Below are 15,501 nucleotides of genomic sequence, written 5' to 3'. Positions count from 1 at the left end.
AGACTGACATCAGCGTTTCCCATCAGCCCCTTCTGCCCCCCCCCACACACACATTTACATACTCAGTAAATATGTGTTTATAACTGAAAAAATACACATCTACACACTCCCCAATCGTGCTCTCATGAACACACAATGAAAACACACACACACACACACAGAGTGTACATGTAAATGCTGCAGTGTGTGAATGTGTGTGTGTGTGTGTGTGTGTGTGTGTGACGCATGCTCCGCTGAACTCCCCTCCCCCTCTGCTCCGCAGCCGCATCGAAACACTCAGACAAACACACGGCCGGAGAGACAAGAATCTAACGTGAAACACAGGAGAGACAAGGATGAGAGACACGAAACCGCAGCCGATACTGTCTCTAGCATGAACCATGACAGACTGGATGGAGCGAGAGATAGACAGCTAGAGGAGAGGGGTGGGGTGAGCGCAGACAGACAGAGAGAGAGAGAGAGACAGGAGGGATATGGCCCTCTTACACATGTCTGCAGTCAACCTGCAAACCCTGGACTGAAGACCATGGTAATTTATTGTGCATTAATCTTCTGTTCCTGTGTTGTACCATCCATCTATCCATCTGTCCATCATCACCCGTCTGTCTCTCCTTCACGTGCTGTTCTGCATGTCACAAGTCAGCTGCAGACTTGTTCTCATGTGTTCAACTCGCCCACTGTGATTTGACACACATCCCTGATTCACATGCATGCATGTGTATGTGTGTGTGTGTGTGTGTGTTTTCTGTCCACCAACCTACATGCATCTCTCAGAGGCCTGTATATCGCACACATGCGCATGCTCTCGGTAGGTAACATGACTCAGATTCACATGCATTATTCGCACTAACCTTTAGAAGAGTCCTGCGTGTGTATGACTACAAGAAACCTTGTCTCAGAGAAACACGCATTCTAGTGTGCTGTTGTGTCTCTGTTGCATGCATGTGAAGATGCATGGCCTGCAAGTAACCCCTCGTGAAACCCTGCTGTGTCAGTGCGACTCTGAACACATATGCGTCAGGGCTCTGTAACGGTAGTGGACCATGCATCTTTTCATGCATGTTGATTGGTTTCCAGATGAGGTATTGCAGGATGAGATTTTCTTGAGATTTTTCTTATGTGTATGCGTGACATGCATTCATCCAGAATGTTTTGGGAGTGAATTGCGTTGTTGCATTTTACTAACGATTACAGGTGCATAGTTAATGTTTCCATACACTGAAATATGAGTACTCTTCTGCAGATTTAATTTATTTATTTAGTGTGATGTGTGCGTAGAGATATTTTTCCGAATGAAAGTGGGTCACGCTCTGTGTATCTCACTCCGAGTGTGTGAGATTCTGTTCAGTTTGTAAACAGATGTGAACACTCACTCGTGCATCTGCTGCACACGACAGAGGTGTTAAAATTAGCATGTGGTTTCATATCAGATGTTTATGTGCATGTCTCATGTTTCAGTTAGGATGACCGCGCTACTCCGCTTCATGTGCTCATGTTTTCATTGTCTACATGCAGCTGGATAAAAGCGAAGTGTCCACTCTCAGTCTACCGCCCTCCGTGAGCCATGGGGGGTCAGACGGGAACATCAGCGTGGAGGCGGGGTCAGACGGGGCAGGCGGCGAGGTCCAGAGAACAAGAGTGGCGCTGGAACACCTCCAGCAGAAGATCCTGAAGATCACCGAACAGATCCGTGTGGAACAGGAAGCCCGTGACGATAATGTGGCTGAGTATCTTAAACTGGCCAATAATGCGGACAAACAGCAGGCGTCGCGCATCAAACATGTGTTTGAGAAGAAGAACCAGAAGTCTGCACAGACTATTGCACACTTGTACAAGAAGCTTGAGCACTACCACAAGAAGCTCAAAGAGATCGAGCAGGTAGGTTCACAAGCATGCGTGCTCTTTCCAACTGCATTTTCCAGAGTAGTGACATCTAATCCCTGTTCTGCAGAATGGTCCTGCGCGGCAACCCAAAGACGTCTTCAGGGACATGCAGCAGGGGCTGAAGGACGTACGTGCCAATATGCGAGCGGGAATCAGTGGTTTCGGAGGTGGAGTAGTGGAAGGAGTCAAGGGTGGAGTCTCAGCGCTCACGCACACCGCCGTCGTCTCGAAACCCCGAGAGTTCGCTAGTCTCATCCGCAACAAGTTCGGCAGCGCCGACAACATCGCCCACATGAAGGACTCTCTGGAGGATGGGCACACGGAGGAGACGCCCAGAGCTCTGAGTGGCAGCGCCACGCTGGTCTCCAGCCCCAAATACGGCAGCGATGACGAGTGCTCCAGCGCTACTTCTGGGTCACCGGGTGGAAGCAACTCCGGCGGGGCGGGAGCGACAATAGGCAGCCCGCGACTGGATGGACATCACCACCACCATCATCACCACCACCAGTCCTCGTCCTCCTCTTGGGATGCCCTGCTGGAAGGCCTCCAGGAGATCAAAGTCAGTCAGGTGCACATGGAGGACGCCATCGAGGACATGAAAGCGCAGCTGCAGAGCGACTACAGCTACATGACCCAGTGCCTGCAGGAGGAGCGATACAGGTAAGACCACACCTACAGCAGATCCAACGCTTTCCAGAGCCAGATCTTCAGGTGTGTTCTTCCCTCTCTCCTCCAGATACGAGCGTCTGGAAGAGCAACTCAATGACTTGACGGAGCTCCATCAGAACGAGATGAGCAATCTGAAGCAGGAGCTGGCCAGCATGGAGGAGAAGGTGGCGTACCAGTCGTACGAGAGTGCACGGGACATCCAGGTGACCAACAATCACAAAGAGTGCGCAAATGTGCCGTGCTCCAAACCTTAAAGAGCAGGAGTGTCCAATCCTGCTTCTAGAGGGCCACTGTCCTGTAGAGCTTCAACAGGAATTAAAACCCCCTGGAGCGGCTAGACTGTAAGCGCGTGATAGAACTTCCATGCAGGGGTTTTGGTGCATGCTGGAGCTAATCTCTGCAAGACGTCGGCTCTCCAAGAGCAGGATTGGACACCCCTGGTAAAAACTCTGAATTATAATGACTTTGGGCACTTCTGAGTGTTACGACACAGGTGTGTGTGTGTGTGTGTTTGCCTGCAGGAAGCAGTGGAGTCGTGCCTCACCCGCATCACCAAACTGGAGCTGCAGCAGCAACAGCAGCAGGTGGTGCAGCTGGAGGGAGTGGAGAACGCTAATGCCCGAGCCCTGCTGGGGAAACTCATCAACGTCATCCTGGCCCTGATGGCGGTACTGCTGGTGTTTGTCTCCACCATAGCCAACTTTATCACGCCCCTCATGAAGACACGCACCCGGGTCGGCGCCACCCTCGCCCTCGCGCTCTTCCTGGTCACACTGTGGAAACACTGGGATTGGCTGGAGCTCTGCCTGCTGCCCAGCTGAAGAACATGAACAAAATACATGTTCAGAACTGTGACACATCCTCCCATCATACCAGAAGTGGGAGAGATCTTGGCCCTGTCCCAAATCACACCCTAAACCCTCACGGCTCCCTTTGAGTCCACACTTTTGTGATGTAATGCCACTTTGACTGTTTGGTAGAAGTCTGCAGTGGAGCTCGTCCCAGTGCGAACTCAGCAAAAGTGTGCATTGAAGGGAACATAGGGGGCATTGCACCCTTCTGAAAGCTAAAACGATGAATGGGACATACTAGGGCTGCACAATTAATCGAATTTTAATCACGATCACGATTTTGGCTTCCCACGATCAAATTCGCGTGATCGAGCGATATTTAAAATGCGTCATTCATTCACACTTTGTATTAAAGTTTTTTTTTTTTTAAAGCCAGTCTAGCGCGCTGTAAAGCCGCTGTCTGATCACGTGCGTCCATGCACCAATCAGAGTTGTTCCCTGCACCGCGCAGCAGCTCAGTCAGTTTACAGATGTAGACAGTCACAGACAGAAGACGGAGTAGCGTGAGGAAAATAGCACAACAGATAGGAGGCTATAATCTATCTTAACAAAGAAAAAATGTCTAACGTAGCAGAGGGAGCGGCCGAGGGGCTTGTCCCGAGAATCGGATCGTCATCCATTGTGTGGAAACATTTTGGGTTTCAGGCAAGTGACACAAAACAAGAACAGGTCATATGCAAAGAGTGTCATAAAGTTGTTTTGGCACCACAAAGCAACACAACGAACCTCTTTAACCACTTAAAAAAACACCATAAAGTTCAATACGATGAATGTATGAGGGCCAAGAAATGCGTTGCAAAGACTAATCATCCCACAACATCAACTCAGACATCCATCGAAGCGAGCCTCTTTAGCGCATCACCATACCCATCCACCTCCCAAAGACACATTGAAATAACGAATGCAGTCGCATTTCATTTGGCTAAAGACATGTGCTCAATAAACACGGTGACAAACGAAGGCTTCAAATTCTTGGTCAACACTCTGGATAAACGATACGTGATCCCCTCGCGTAATTATTTTTCAAAGGTGGCACTACCTGCGATGTACAGAAAACGCAGAGGTGAAATAGAGCGTGATCTTGCCAATATAAAGTACTTTGCAACTACAGCGGATCTGTGGTCAAGCAGGACAATGGATCCGTACATGAGTTTGACAATTCATTACATCGATGAGGATTTTGCAATGCAGAGTCGATGCTTGCAAACATCTTTTTTCCCGCAAGATCACACGGGAGAGTCAATTGCCCAGGGCCTGAGGGAGGCGATGGCCTCTTGGAGCTTGCAGGAGGATCGGCTTGTCTGCATTACAACAGACAACGGAGCTAATGTGGTGAAGGCAGCTTCTCTAAATAATTGGACTAGGCTTCAGTGCTTTGGCCACAAACTCCATCTAGCAATAGGTGAGTAAAAGTTATATTAAAAAAATATTTAAAGAATTGTATATTAAGTAAAATATATATATATTAAAGAAAAATATTACAATAATTGTATATTAATTAAATATATATATAATTAATTGAAATAATATGCTATTTGTGATTATTAATTGGAGTTGAACAATAGCAGCTTAATATAACAACAACTGTTATTTCTGATAGTGTTAAGAAACCAAAACCAAACAGTTTTACTCATGTTGTCTGACATAAGATTTAACTAACTTTAATCTTGAACAATATGATTCGGGTTGTTTATCAAATCTGTGGTTTAATTTTACATATGATTTGACTTGTTCATGTTTTTTTTTAGAGAATGCAATGAGAGATCCTCGGATTGATCGAGCAGTGGGTATCTGCAAAAAGCTGGTAAGCAGTTTCTCTTACAGCTGGCGACGTAAAAAGCAGCTTACGGAGGCACAAAGAGAACTGAAGCTTCCAGAGCATACACTGAAGACTGAGTGTCCCACAAGGTGGGGATCAAGGCAAGCAATGATTGCACGAGTCCTGGAGCAGCAGAGGGCGATTTCTCAGGTCTTGTCCGATGACAGAAAAGCCAGACACCTCATCCCTACATGGCAGGACACAGATGTCCTTGAGGCCATAAACAAATCCCTCAGCCCTCTATTGGAATTTACTGATGCGCTTTCCAGTGAGAAGTATGTCAGCGTTTCCTTTGTGAAGCCAGTCCTCCACCTTTTCAGATCCTCCATCTTGAAAGTGAACGATGATGAGACAGACCTAACCTGCACCATCAAGACAAAAATCCTGAGCTATCTGGATGAAAAATACAATGACCCTCTGACACAAGAACTGCTTGATATGGCTTCTGCACTAGATCCACGGTTCAAGCTCAGCTACGTCAGTGAGGACAATGTTGCACCAATTCATGCCAGACTGACTTCTGAAATGGCGAGGACTGCACCTGCAGCCATGGCTGTAAGTAAATGTATATAATTGCAGAATATATGATAAATTAATGCTTTTAAGTGGAATAAAATGATATGAAATCCAGTGGCTTAATGTAATGTCTGGAAATGAGTGTTGAATATGTTTAGATTATTAGGGCTATTTATTAATCATATCTTATTTACTCTTCAAGGAGATGGGCCCAACAACTGATCCCCATGGTGAGACTGCTGAGGATGCACCCACTACAAAAAAGAAAAAGACCTTGGGGAGTTTCTTCAAGACTGCTGAGGGAGCAGGGGCAGCCACACAAAGACTCAGTCCTCTCCAAGAACAACAAGCTATATCTTCTGAGCTACAGTCGTACCTACAATCAGGTAACCTAGACAGTGAGGAAGACCCGCTAGACTGGTGGAGGGAACATCAGAGACTCTTCCCACGTCTCTCAAAACTGGCAAAGAAATACTTGTGCATCCCGGCTACAAGTTCTCCCTCTGAGAGGGTGTTCAGCACAGGGGGGAATGTGGTGACCTGCCTTCGCTCATCCCTCAAGCCAGAAAATGTTGACAGGCTAGTGTTTCTTTCCAAAAACCTGTAAACTACAGTACTCTTTTCGGCATAGTTCTTCTGCCTTGAAATGTTCTTATTTGGTTACATTCTGTTATAGAATATTTGTTTCTTATTGATTGTATATTTTAGTTTTAGTTTTATTCACATCCATTATGCAGGTACAACTTAAGTTTATATTTTGCTTCCTAAAATATATTTACACATTGTAAAATGTAAAATAGTGCCCTGTTGAAGTTTTGCTACATTTTCTTTATTGTTTTAATTTATTTTTATTTATTCTTTAAGGAGATTCACTGAATTTTGGTGAATAAGAGGACCTATTTTATTTTGATGCACATATCTGTACATTAGCAGGAATGTTGCACAATATGGATGTGAAGGCAGTAAATGTAATTAGCTTGTGTGACAATAAAATTTTTTTGGGTTAAAATCAACAAATAATTGTGCTAATTAATCGTGATCTCAATATTGATAAAAATAATCGTGATTATAATTTTGGCCCTTATCGTGCAGCCCACAGTCTCGTGGACTTAATGGACAGACGTGCATGTGGCGGCGATTGTAAGTCCGCGACACCATAAGTGCAAATGAAATGTGACATTTGGGACAGGGCCCTTAAAGGATGAATAAGAAAGATCCATCCATGGAGATGCGGCCTGAAGATGGTGCTGTCTGAATCCCAAGCCTGGTCGACATGGCTCTGCATTTCCTTTCTTTTCCTTTTGAATGGGTTTCTTTCCTTTTTTTAGACCACTGGGGTACTTTTTACTTTAACTAATGAATGTTAAAACTGGTTCTTTGTGCAGACACAAGAAATTAGTCCAGAGAATGGTGTTCTGCTGATGCATGACTTAGATACCAATACATGGTCACATTTCAGATCCAAACATCTTTCATGCTGATACCAAAACTGTCTCAAATGCGTTGCGTTTTGTTTGTTTTGTCTCCGTGGAACTCTGTTGTATATGGAATATCTCACTAAAGAAGAGAATGAAAAAAGGTCATTGGCATTTTACTTTGTGTATTGTTAAGTGATATTTGACATTGAGTGCAAAGGCAGAGACGGAACGTCACTAGTCAACAATCAATACTACATCTGTCATCAGAACATTTTTGTAAACACAGTTGTAGTGTAACTCTCACTGTTAGCATGATCATATTTCCCATGTTTCTACACGTTTGCTAAATCTCAACACCACTGTATTCTTAATAAATACATTTGCAAATATAGTTTTGTTTTTGTTTTAATTTGTTTTCTTTTTTTATAATTTTGGTGAACATATTTTTTGCATTGGTGCCACAATCTGCTTCGGTTAACCAGATGCTGATTTTAATCCAGATCAAATTCATTAATCCCAGGATGGATTACACAGTCCACATAAACTTGCTTCTCAAAATTAGATATATAATGATCTAGAATTTTTACCACAACACAGCATGTTACTTTTCTTTTCACTTACGAAGGCTGATAATTGGGAGTTTGTCAAACTTAATCCAGCTCTATAAATCAGCAGGTTTATTTGCAATTAATAAATCTACTGGATTCACTGAAAGATCGACATAAGGACGCCACCTGGCGCTCAGATGGAGGTCTTACACACTTCATTATATGTCTGATGAGAAACAGCTTCCTTTAATTAATATTATGCAAATAAGATTGGTCTGCCATCTGCCGTAAAACTTTAGCGAAGAAAGATTGATCTGATCAACTGTGTTTAGGAAAGAGGAACGAGGACAGAATTGCTAATATCAGAATGTTATAAGATAAGCGCTTTAATATTGTTTATACATAAATCATTTGACATTTTATCTTAAAAAATAGATTTACCTTAATCAGTCGTCCATATAGTCGCGTCCACGGACCGTTTTGCTGCCCGCCTGAGGGAATTTAAATGCTAAAATGGCGCGAGATTTCGTAAGGGTAAGTCTCAATTTGACTGGTTGGTTTAAAACGTATTCTACCAAGAGACTAGTTTAATCAACTGTTCTCAACAATTAAAATCAGCGATTTTGAAGATCTAGTCACTGGATTCGACAATGTTATTAGAGTATTAATATAAATTATTCTGAAAAATTTTTAGACTGAGACGGGAGGTTACCACAGAACTAAGTGAATTATTTCCTCTTTTCTGGGGTGTTTGCCAGATAATCACTTAAATTCAACAACATTTAAATGATATATGTAAATACATTTTTAATTACACACTGTTTCATTAGTGTTGTTAAACAGTGACTTGTATCATTATTGATATAGGTAGTTAACCATAAACTCGTTTAACAGGTTTCAGGTTAAAATAACATGACTAAAATGTTCATTTTCAAAAACCAAATGTTACCTAAAATATATTAGTACCTTCCGAGATTAATTTGAAATAAATTTTTCATTAACCTATCAACACATAATTACATGATCTTAGTGAACAGGAAATGCAGGTAAACATTTTTTTAAAATAGATTTTTCTCAACTTAAAATAATGTGTAACATTCTGATTAATACTTTAAAGTCATTTAAAAGTTAAACATTCATTTTTAAACATGCAAATATTCCTTGTATATGCCTATTGTGAGTGCATACATCTGCATGTATAATATGTAAACAAGATGGTTAAATGAGTTTAGATTTCAAACACCTGTTTGTCTGTATACTCATCAGTTTCAAAGTGCATAGAATATAAAGCAGACAGTAATTCAGGGATTTTCTTTTTTTTATTCACTATCATCAGAAAGATCCCACAAGATCAATAAAGTTGATAACAGGTGCTCTCATGATACAGGACAAAGGTCAAGGGTCAGAGGTCAGCAGTCACACCCTTACACACAAAAAACAACTAGACATTCAGCGTCATAAGATTGTTCAGTCATTTTCCACTGATGTAAATGAAGAGGCTTTCTCTGTTTTCCTGAATTTTGTCCCGAATAGAAAGAGAGTAGAAAACAGTCGTGGTATCAAAGGTGAAGAATTCCTGATTCAGAGTGTGTGATGATCATATTGCTGTGGCATTTCTCTCCAGGATGAGCATCCATCTGTGTCTCTCGCCGACAGCTGTGTGTGTGTGTCCCTGCTGTTCTGGACTCTGCAGGTGAGTGTAGTTTGGTCCTGAATGCCCTGGGTAAAGTGTGACTGTGCCAGCAGAGGCCAATCGATCTCTGAGTCTCACTGCTGATGTCAGGAACAGACCTCCAATGAGAGAAAGAGAGAAACGGGTAGAGAGAGAATAGAGCAAGAGATAGAGAGACAGACAGGTCTAAGAGGAGCGCTGCGTGTAGAACAGGATGTAGGCCTGAGTGCCGCACACCTCCTCCACACTGCACACGTTCATCTCAGAGTCGTTACAGTGAACCCAGAAACCTGCAACGCAAACACATTACTGTGGCAAACCATGCACAACAAATTGGTACATTGAGGTACACCAATAAAATTACCTAAAATTTATCTATACTAACTTAAAAGTAATGCATTACTAGTTACTTTATAAAACTAATCTTGTTCTGTAACTTGCGTCGATTGTGTTACCCCAAAAACAGACCTTGGCTAATGGAAAGTACTGCTTCTACTGCCAAAACATGCATAAAGTAAAATTTGCATTTGTCTGTTGCAAATGCATTGAAAGAAATGTGAAGCATGCAGGCTGCTTGCTTACACCGAGGGTTGTGTTTACACCAATTGTGAGCAGTCTACATTAAACTGTTTTTGAGCTGACTCTAGCGCAGTTCGCTAGTTTGAAACCATGGCTCACCTCCTTCAGTGTTATAACAGTAGGCCGTGTAGTGCCCTGAGCCAAAGCCTTTCCCATGATGCATCACTACAGCAGATAGGTCATAGGTGTAGGCTTCTCTCTGTGGCGTCAGAGCGGCGTCCGAGCAGCAGTATGGTTGTATATTCAGGACCTGATCAAAAGCCACGTGGACGCCGATCTTCTCCCTGTGATTGCGACCGGACCACCTGGACAAGTGTGGAGGGGATCGTTAGCATGAGGTGTGTTCAAACCAGGGGAGTCCAATACTGCTCCTGGAGGACCAACGTCCAACACCGTTTAGCTCCAACCAGATCTGATCTGAAGATCATGAAGAGCTGCTTCAGTTGTGTTTGGAGCTAAACCGTGCAGGAACAGGATTGGACGGCCCTGTTTCCATCTAACGAACGAGTCAAGGTAAAAGACGGGAGGTGTTCTGACTGACCGGAAGCGTTTGAGGTGTAGCCGCAGCACCTGAGGTAAACGGCAGATGAGTAACTGCTTACACGCCTCCGAAAGAGACCGGGGCTTATGGGATGATTTACGCCGCTTTCCTGAAAATGCAAGAGATTTAGATAAATGCATTAACAAGTTTTTGATGTCTGTAAGAAAGACGCAACTTACTGTTGCAGAAGTTGCAGGCGTAAATGCAGCCTTCTAAAGCCTCCGTCTCGGTGAACTTGGCGAGCATCTCTGAGAGCGAGCAGCTCTGTCGACACGCCGCAGCTCTGGGCTTCTCCATCCGGTGGTATCGGTTTGGGAACTCCAGAGACAAATCCCAGAATGGCTCCACCGTGTTCGACTTGTGCTTGCAGGACAGACACGTTACCTGCAGGTTCGGTTTTAAAACACTGATTATTGCAAGTTATTTAGTCCTACATGCATTTATTCAATCAAACAAGACAAAACATTTAAACCAGTGGATCCCTAACACCTTCCTGGAGCCCTTCAACACTGCACATTTTGCAATCTCCATTCACAAACAAATTAGAGTCTCTATTAAAAAGGCGATGACCCAAATTGTTAAGAGTTTAATTTAGTAGTGTTGGGGGATCTCAAGGAACAAGGTTGGGAACCACGGGTCAGAACGGGTAAGTTGCACGTCACCTGGCTGAGCAGCTGTCCGTGGAAGATAGTGTTGAGCACTTTAAGGACTTGTTTGGACAGTTTACGCTGTGTGATTGGAATCAGGATGTGTTTCTTGGGTCCGTCGGACTCCAGTTCCTGCTGGACTTTGTCCAGAAGCTCACACAAGAACTCTTGCGCGTCCTGCTGGTCGTATCCACGGAACGCCGGGATCAGGTTCCACACGGAGTGCAGCATGGCAAACGGAGACACCAGAGACCAGCGCCCCGACCACATGACCCTGAAGAGCGTGTGCAGCTCGTGACACAGTGACATCTGCTGCCGAGCCGAGGACCGCGGCTCTTTGGGCTGCACCAGTTCTGCCGAGCTCAGGCTAGGTGTGATGCTCTGTTTGCAGAAGGTGCCGGCGCTCGCCCTCCCCATGCGTCCCAGCGCACTGAGGGCTCCCTGCGAGTGGTTGGTCTTAGCCAGCAGCTCCTCGGTCTCACACAGGTCCAGTGTGAGGAAACACTCCCTGAACTTCTGCAAGTGACTCAGCACCTGGAGAATGGAGTTCATGTAACACGTGTTCCCGAGGTTGCGCAATCCAGTGACTCCGGGCGCAGGCTTCCTGCGTCGTGACGTCTGCGAGGAGTGATACCGGTGCAGGCGGCCCGCGTTACGAAGTGGTTTGCGTGACAGGGGCTTGCTGGACAGCGACAGCAGGGACTGTTTGGGAGCCGAAGGGAGTCGTTCCGGAGGTTCACGGAACTTCCGAGGAATAAGTGCGAGAGTCGTTCGAGGAGCCTGGGTGAGCAGCCGCGCGCTTTTCCTCGGAGGCACGTTGGCTAGTTCTCCCATGAGCCGCTTCTTGACTTCCCTGCGTTGTCTGCGCTTCTCCTCTCGCTCTCGCTCCTGCTTCTCCTCGCGCTCCCGGTGTAGCTCCTGCTGTCGGCTCCTCCAACAGCGCAAGGCACTTTGGAGGACAGTTTTCCGCCGGTGCCACAACGCCGTCTGCATGGCGCTGTCCCGCACAACCTCGCGCACTCTAACTCCACCATCAGACGTCGACGACCGCAGGGAGCGCTGACCAGGGCTGCGGACGGTAGATAGCGCCCCCCGAAGGAGCTTCAGGTCGCCCTCCACATTATCATTCAACACGTAGTCGCTGCACGCGAAACAGAAGACGTCCAGTTCACGTACGTCCATGGCTAGCGGGTGCTGCGTCATCTGGTAGTGACTCAGGGAGTGTTCCTCCATGTAGCGGCCGCACGCCACGTGAGCACACTTCAGACAAGCCCAGACGGACTCCGTGGTGCCGCAGTCCACGCAGCGCCACATCTGCGGGTTGAGGATGGAGTGGCCCTGGCCCAGACGGAACCGCACCACATGCTTACAGCGATCCATGTCTCCCAACACGCATGAGCACTCGGAGTCAGGAACCACACGCCATGACCGCACTCACCCTAAGAGCAAGAGAAAATAACAATGTTTACAATCGTGACATAAGTTACTATCACAAACAAGTAATGCATCACTGCTGTCAACGATGACTGTGTGAATGTAACGCACCACTTTTTAAAGTAATATCACTCACTGTGAGAAACCGTGAGCTTCAGCATCGGAGCAGAAGTGTCCCGCCGCTGCACCGTGTAAAAGACTTCATCGTGCAGAATGAGAACTGTGGATGAACAACACATGAACTCACAAATCAGTGCCATTAAATGGTTCCATCCTGATCGTAAACAGAACCTGGATTCGATTTGTTCCTGAACTGATTTCTTTGATGTGTTTGTATATATGTAAGAGTGCATTTGTGAATATATATTTATATATACAAATGTTGAAATGTATATTTTTCATTATATTGAGAGTTTGTCACACAATGCAGTGTGTGTACACTTACATGAGTGTGTGTGTCTGTCTCTGTTGTTTGAATGTTTGTGTGTGTGTGTGTGTGTGTGTGTGTGTGTGTTAACCCGCTATAGCGCTACTCACAGAACAAAAGACGCTCCGGCGGGAGACACGCGGCAGCAGCGGATCCGGGGGGTTCCGGTACCGGCGCTCGCTCGGTGTGTCTGTGTGCGTGTTTATACCAGCGCGAGAGATCCGTTACTTTAAACCCGCTGAACAAAAACCATCAAGAGCCGCAGCCACAGGATAAACTCTCCCTGCACAGCCACCGATCGGGTTTCAAACGGCCCCCGGCGCCAGTCCTCCACGGAACAGCCGGTGAAATGCCTCCGACGAGTTAAATGACGGCTAATATTTGCGTGTTTTTCCACACTCGCTTTCGGCTGTTATTTACCGCCATCATCCGCACGCGCAAGCTGTCACCATTTTCGTCTCAACCGAACTCGCCCAGCGCCGGCGTCACTGCGCTCTGATTGGCCGAGGAGCGATCAATCGCATGCTGACCGTGTTTTGATTGGTCGAGACGGCGAGTCGCTCATCGTTCCGTCATGTTTTAAAGCTCCGGAGGCGGGGTCAGCTGAACAGATTAACCTTGTCCATAACATGATTATTATTTATTTATATGTTTGTTTAACATTTTATAAGCAAGCACATATAAATTAACACTGATAACATGGTTTCCAAACAAATGTGTGAACAAATTTTCTAGTATGGACTTTGCAGTTCATGGTAAAGTAGCATACTGCATATTTTACCCAGCATGCTTTGCGACTTGGATGTAGAGTTTTATCCGACGACTTAAGATCCAGTAAAATCTGTTGGGGGAATCCATAGTTGAATATAGATTTATATTTCAGTCAGGGCAAGTCTTAAAGGGCCTGGGGCCCCCAGGCTTGAGGTTATGGTTGGGCCCTATATCTAAATACTAAAACTGTCCTCAACTTTGACATGATAAAGTAACACAAAATACACAAACAATTTAATATGCTTATATTTCTATTAATATGCTTCATGTCTAGGCCAGTTAAAGTTCAGATGTAATATTAAACGGTCATTATAATATGATAAACAGGATGTTTAGGATCAAAACCAAGAGTCATAAGGGTCAATTTTTGGAAATTGAGATGTATCCACTATTTTCTTTAAAATCTATAATCCCCAAGAAGCAGTGGTCTACAGTGAATTTATAACAGCTAAGTTAAGCACGACGCAAATTAACTGTAAACCACAGCTTCACAGGGATTATTGCTTTTTTAATACTGTCATTCCATATAAGCAGTTAGGTTTCACAAAATAAAACAGAGCAAATAAAGTGTAATGATATTAATAAAAACAGTATTCTTCCACCAAACAATGTAGTTCCTCCAGAAACAGTTGTGGTTGTAACATAGTGGTTGCCGAGCAACACACAGAAGTAAACAAAGGTGAATGTTACTTTGTACAGTAATTTACAACAGCTTCAACCAATCAGAATCAAGGAGCGGAACTATTGGTTTTATAATCAGAATTTTGTGTCTGAAGCTACTCCGAAACTTGTTGTTTAGCCTATTTTAAATATATGATCATGCAGATATTGTGAAAAACAATAATCTTTTTTGTGTGATACACTAACTCTATCATAGGCTATCAAAACCCATTAAATGGCTATTTTCTTTACATCGTTTTGATGACATTTCTGCCCCATGTTTGATGACATCGAGGCGCAAGAGAGTGCACAAAACTCTCAGAATCACTTAATTACGTGCAACATTAATATAAAATCATCCTCTGTAAAGAAATGAGGTTTGAACACATGAGGTATTCATCAATGTGCTGAGCTTAATGCTTAATGGAGCGGTTTAAAGTACCCAATTGATGCAGATGCAATTCAATGCATGTGTCCTTGTTCTATGTGAAATAATCATAAATACCAGTTTAATACATCGCTGTGATTTAAGCTCATAAGTAATTGAAGGCTGAGGCTGATTTCATGTGGCTCCACGGTGTGTTCTGCTCATGCATATTCAAATGAATTGGTCTTTCTAGCCAATCATCTGCCCCTTCATCTGTTCTGCATTTGGTAAATGCAAATGTGCTGTCCCTGTACAAACACCAATGAATAAAGGCCTTCATAAATCTTAGATCTAACGAGTGTCTCATATTAAACATGTTTGTTTTGGTGGTTTGAAACTGCCTCTCAGCACAAGTTTCTCAGAAATGGTTTTTGTTTCAGTTTAACCAATTGAAGTTTCGTAAATTGATAATGTTTCGAAGTAGTCAAACGTGGTCTGAAAGAAGCGAATCCAACTAGAAACAATACTAACTTGTATAATGATCCATTTTTCAACACGTTTTCACTAAAATTTCATATTTTCAATTCAATTTAATTTGTAGTGTTTGTTTTTGAGATGGTTTATTAGGTCAATTAAGAGATTTAAGCAGCAAACCTCTATTTTTCCCATTACACATTTTGTTTTTCATTCAAATTTAT

General features: G+C 44.2%; 2 protein-coding genes across 4 annotated transcripts; one reads left to right on the top strand and one right to left on the bottom strand.

Annotated features, from left to right (window-relative positions):
* The first annotated feature begins 237 nt into the window (after positions 1-237).
* On the top strand, positions 238-7,548 carry LOC127942555 (transmembrane and coiled-coil domains protein 2). Of its 2 annotated transcripts, XM_052538346.1 has the most exons (7): positions 238-529; positions 1,516-1,878; positions 1,952-2,544; positions 2,621-2,756; positions 3,075-4,806; positions 5,153-5,778; positions 5,942-7,548. In XM_052538346.1, exons 1-5 carry the CDS (start codon positions 374-376, stop codon positions 3,372-3,374), a joined length of 1,548 nt encoding a protein of 515 aa, XP_052394306.1. In that variant the 5' UTR covers positions 238-373; the 3' UTR covers positions 3,375-4,806; positions 5,153-5,778; positions 5,942-7,548. The 2 variants fall into 2 exon arrangements, with proteins under 2 accessions (XP_052394306.1, XP_052394305.1); XM_052538345.1 differs by lacking the exons at positions 238-529; positions 1,516-1,878; positions 1,952-2,544; positions 2,621-2,756 and having other exon boundaries at positions 3,372-4,806.
* A 1,457-nt stretch (positions 7,549-9,005) lies between these two features.
* LOC127943054 (ubiquitin carboxyl-terminal hydrolase 49-like) lies at positions 9,006-13,504 on the bottom strand. Of its 2 annotated transcripts, none has more exons than XM_052539167.1 (7): positions 13,116-13,504; positions 12,690-12,798; positions 11,160-12,583; positions 10,677-10,881; positions 10,498-10,606; positions 10,056-10,261; positions 9,006-9,667 (listed from the first exon to the last, which is right to left on the bottom strand). In XM_052539167.1, the coding sequence occupies exons 3-7, from the start codon at positions 12,522-12,524 to the stop codon at positions 9,564-9,566; spliced, it is 1,989 nt and encodes a 662-aa protein (XP_052395127.1). In that variant the 5' UTR covers positions 12,525-12,583; positions 12,690-12,798; positions 13,116-13,504; the 3' UTR covers positions 9,006-9,563. The 2 variants fall into 2 exon arrangements, with proteins under 2 accessions (XP_052395127.1, XP_052395126.1); XM_052539166.1 differs by having other exon boundaries at positions 12,715-12,798.
* Positions 13,505-15,501: the final 1,997 nt, after the last annotated feature.

The sequence above is a fragment of the Carassius gibelio genome, chromosome A22 (assembly GCF_023724105.1).
Source record: "Carassius gibelio isolate Cgi1373 ecotype wild population from Czech Republic chromosome A22, carGib1.2-hapl.c, whole genome shotgun sequence".
Classification (NCBI taxonomy): domain Eukaryota; kingdom Metazoa; phylum Chordata; class Actinopteri; order Cypriniformes; family Cyprinidae; genus Carassius; species Carassius gibelio.
This window is presented reverse-complemented; position numbering and strand designations above follow the sequence as displayed.

What these genes read in the sequence shown, in the direction of transcription:
- LOC127942555 (XM_052538345.1), top strand. Translation starts at nt 3,963, where the DNA reads ATGTCTAACGTAGCAGAGGGAGCGGCCGAGGGGCTTGTCCCGAGAATC. An exon ending in CAAACTCCATCTAGCAATAG is followed by an intron (nt 4,807 to 5,152) that starts GTGAGTAAAAGT and finishes GTTTTTTTTTAG; the next exon opens with AGAATGCAATGAGAGATCCT. An exon ending in CTGCACCTGCAGCCATGGCT is followed by an intron (nt 5,779 to 5,941) that starts GTAAGTAAATGT and finishes TTACTCTTCAAG; the next exon opens with GAGATGGGCCCAACAACTGA.
- LOC127943054 (XM_052539167.1), bottom strand. Translation starts at nt 12,524, where the DNA reads ATGGATCGCTGTAAGCATGTGGTGCGGTTCCGTCTGGGCCAGGGCCAC. An exon ending in ACGGACAGCTGCTCAGCCAG is followed by an intron (nt 10,882 to 11,159) that starts GTGACGTGCAAC and finishes CCGAACCTGCAG; the next exon opens with GTAACGTGTCTGTCCTGCAA. An exon ending in CTGTTATAACACTGAAGGAG is followed by an intron (nt 9,668 to 10,055) that starts GTGAGCCATGGT and finishes TTTGCGTTGCAG; the next exon opens with GTTTCTGGGTTCACTGTAAC.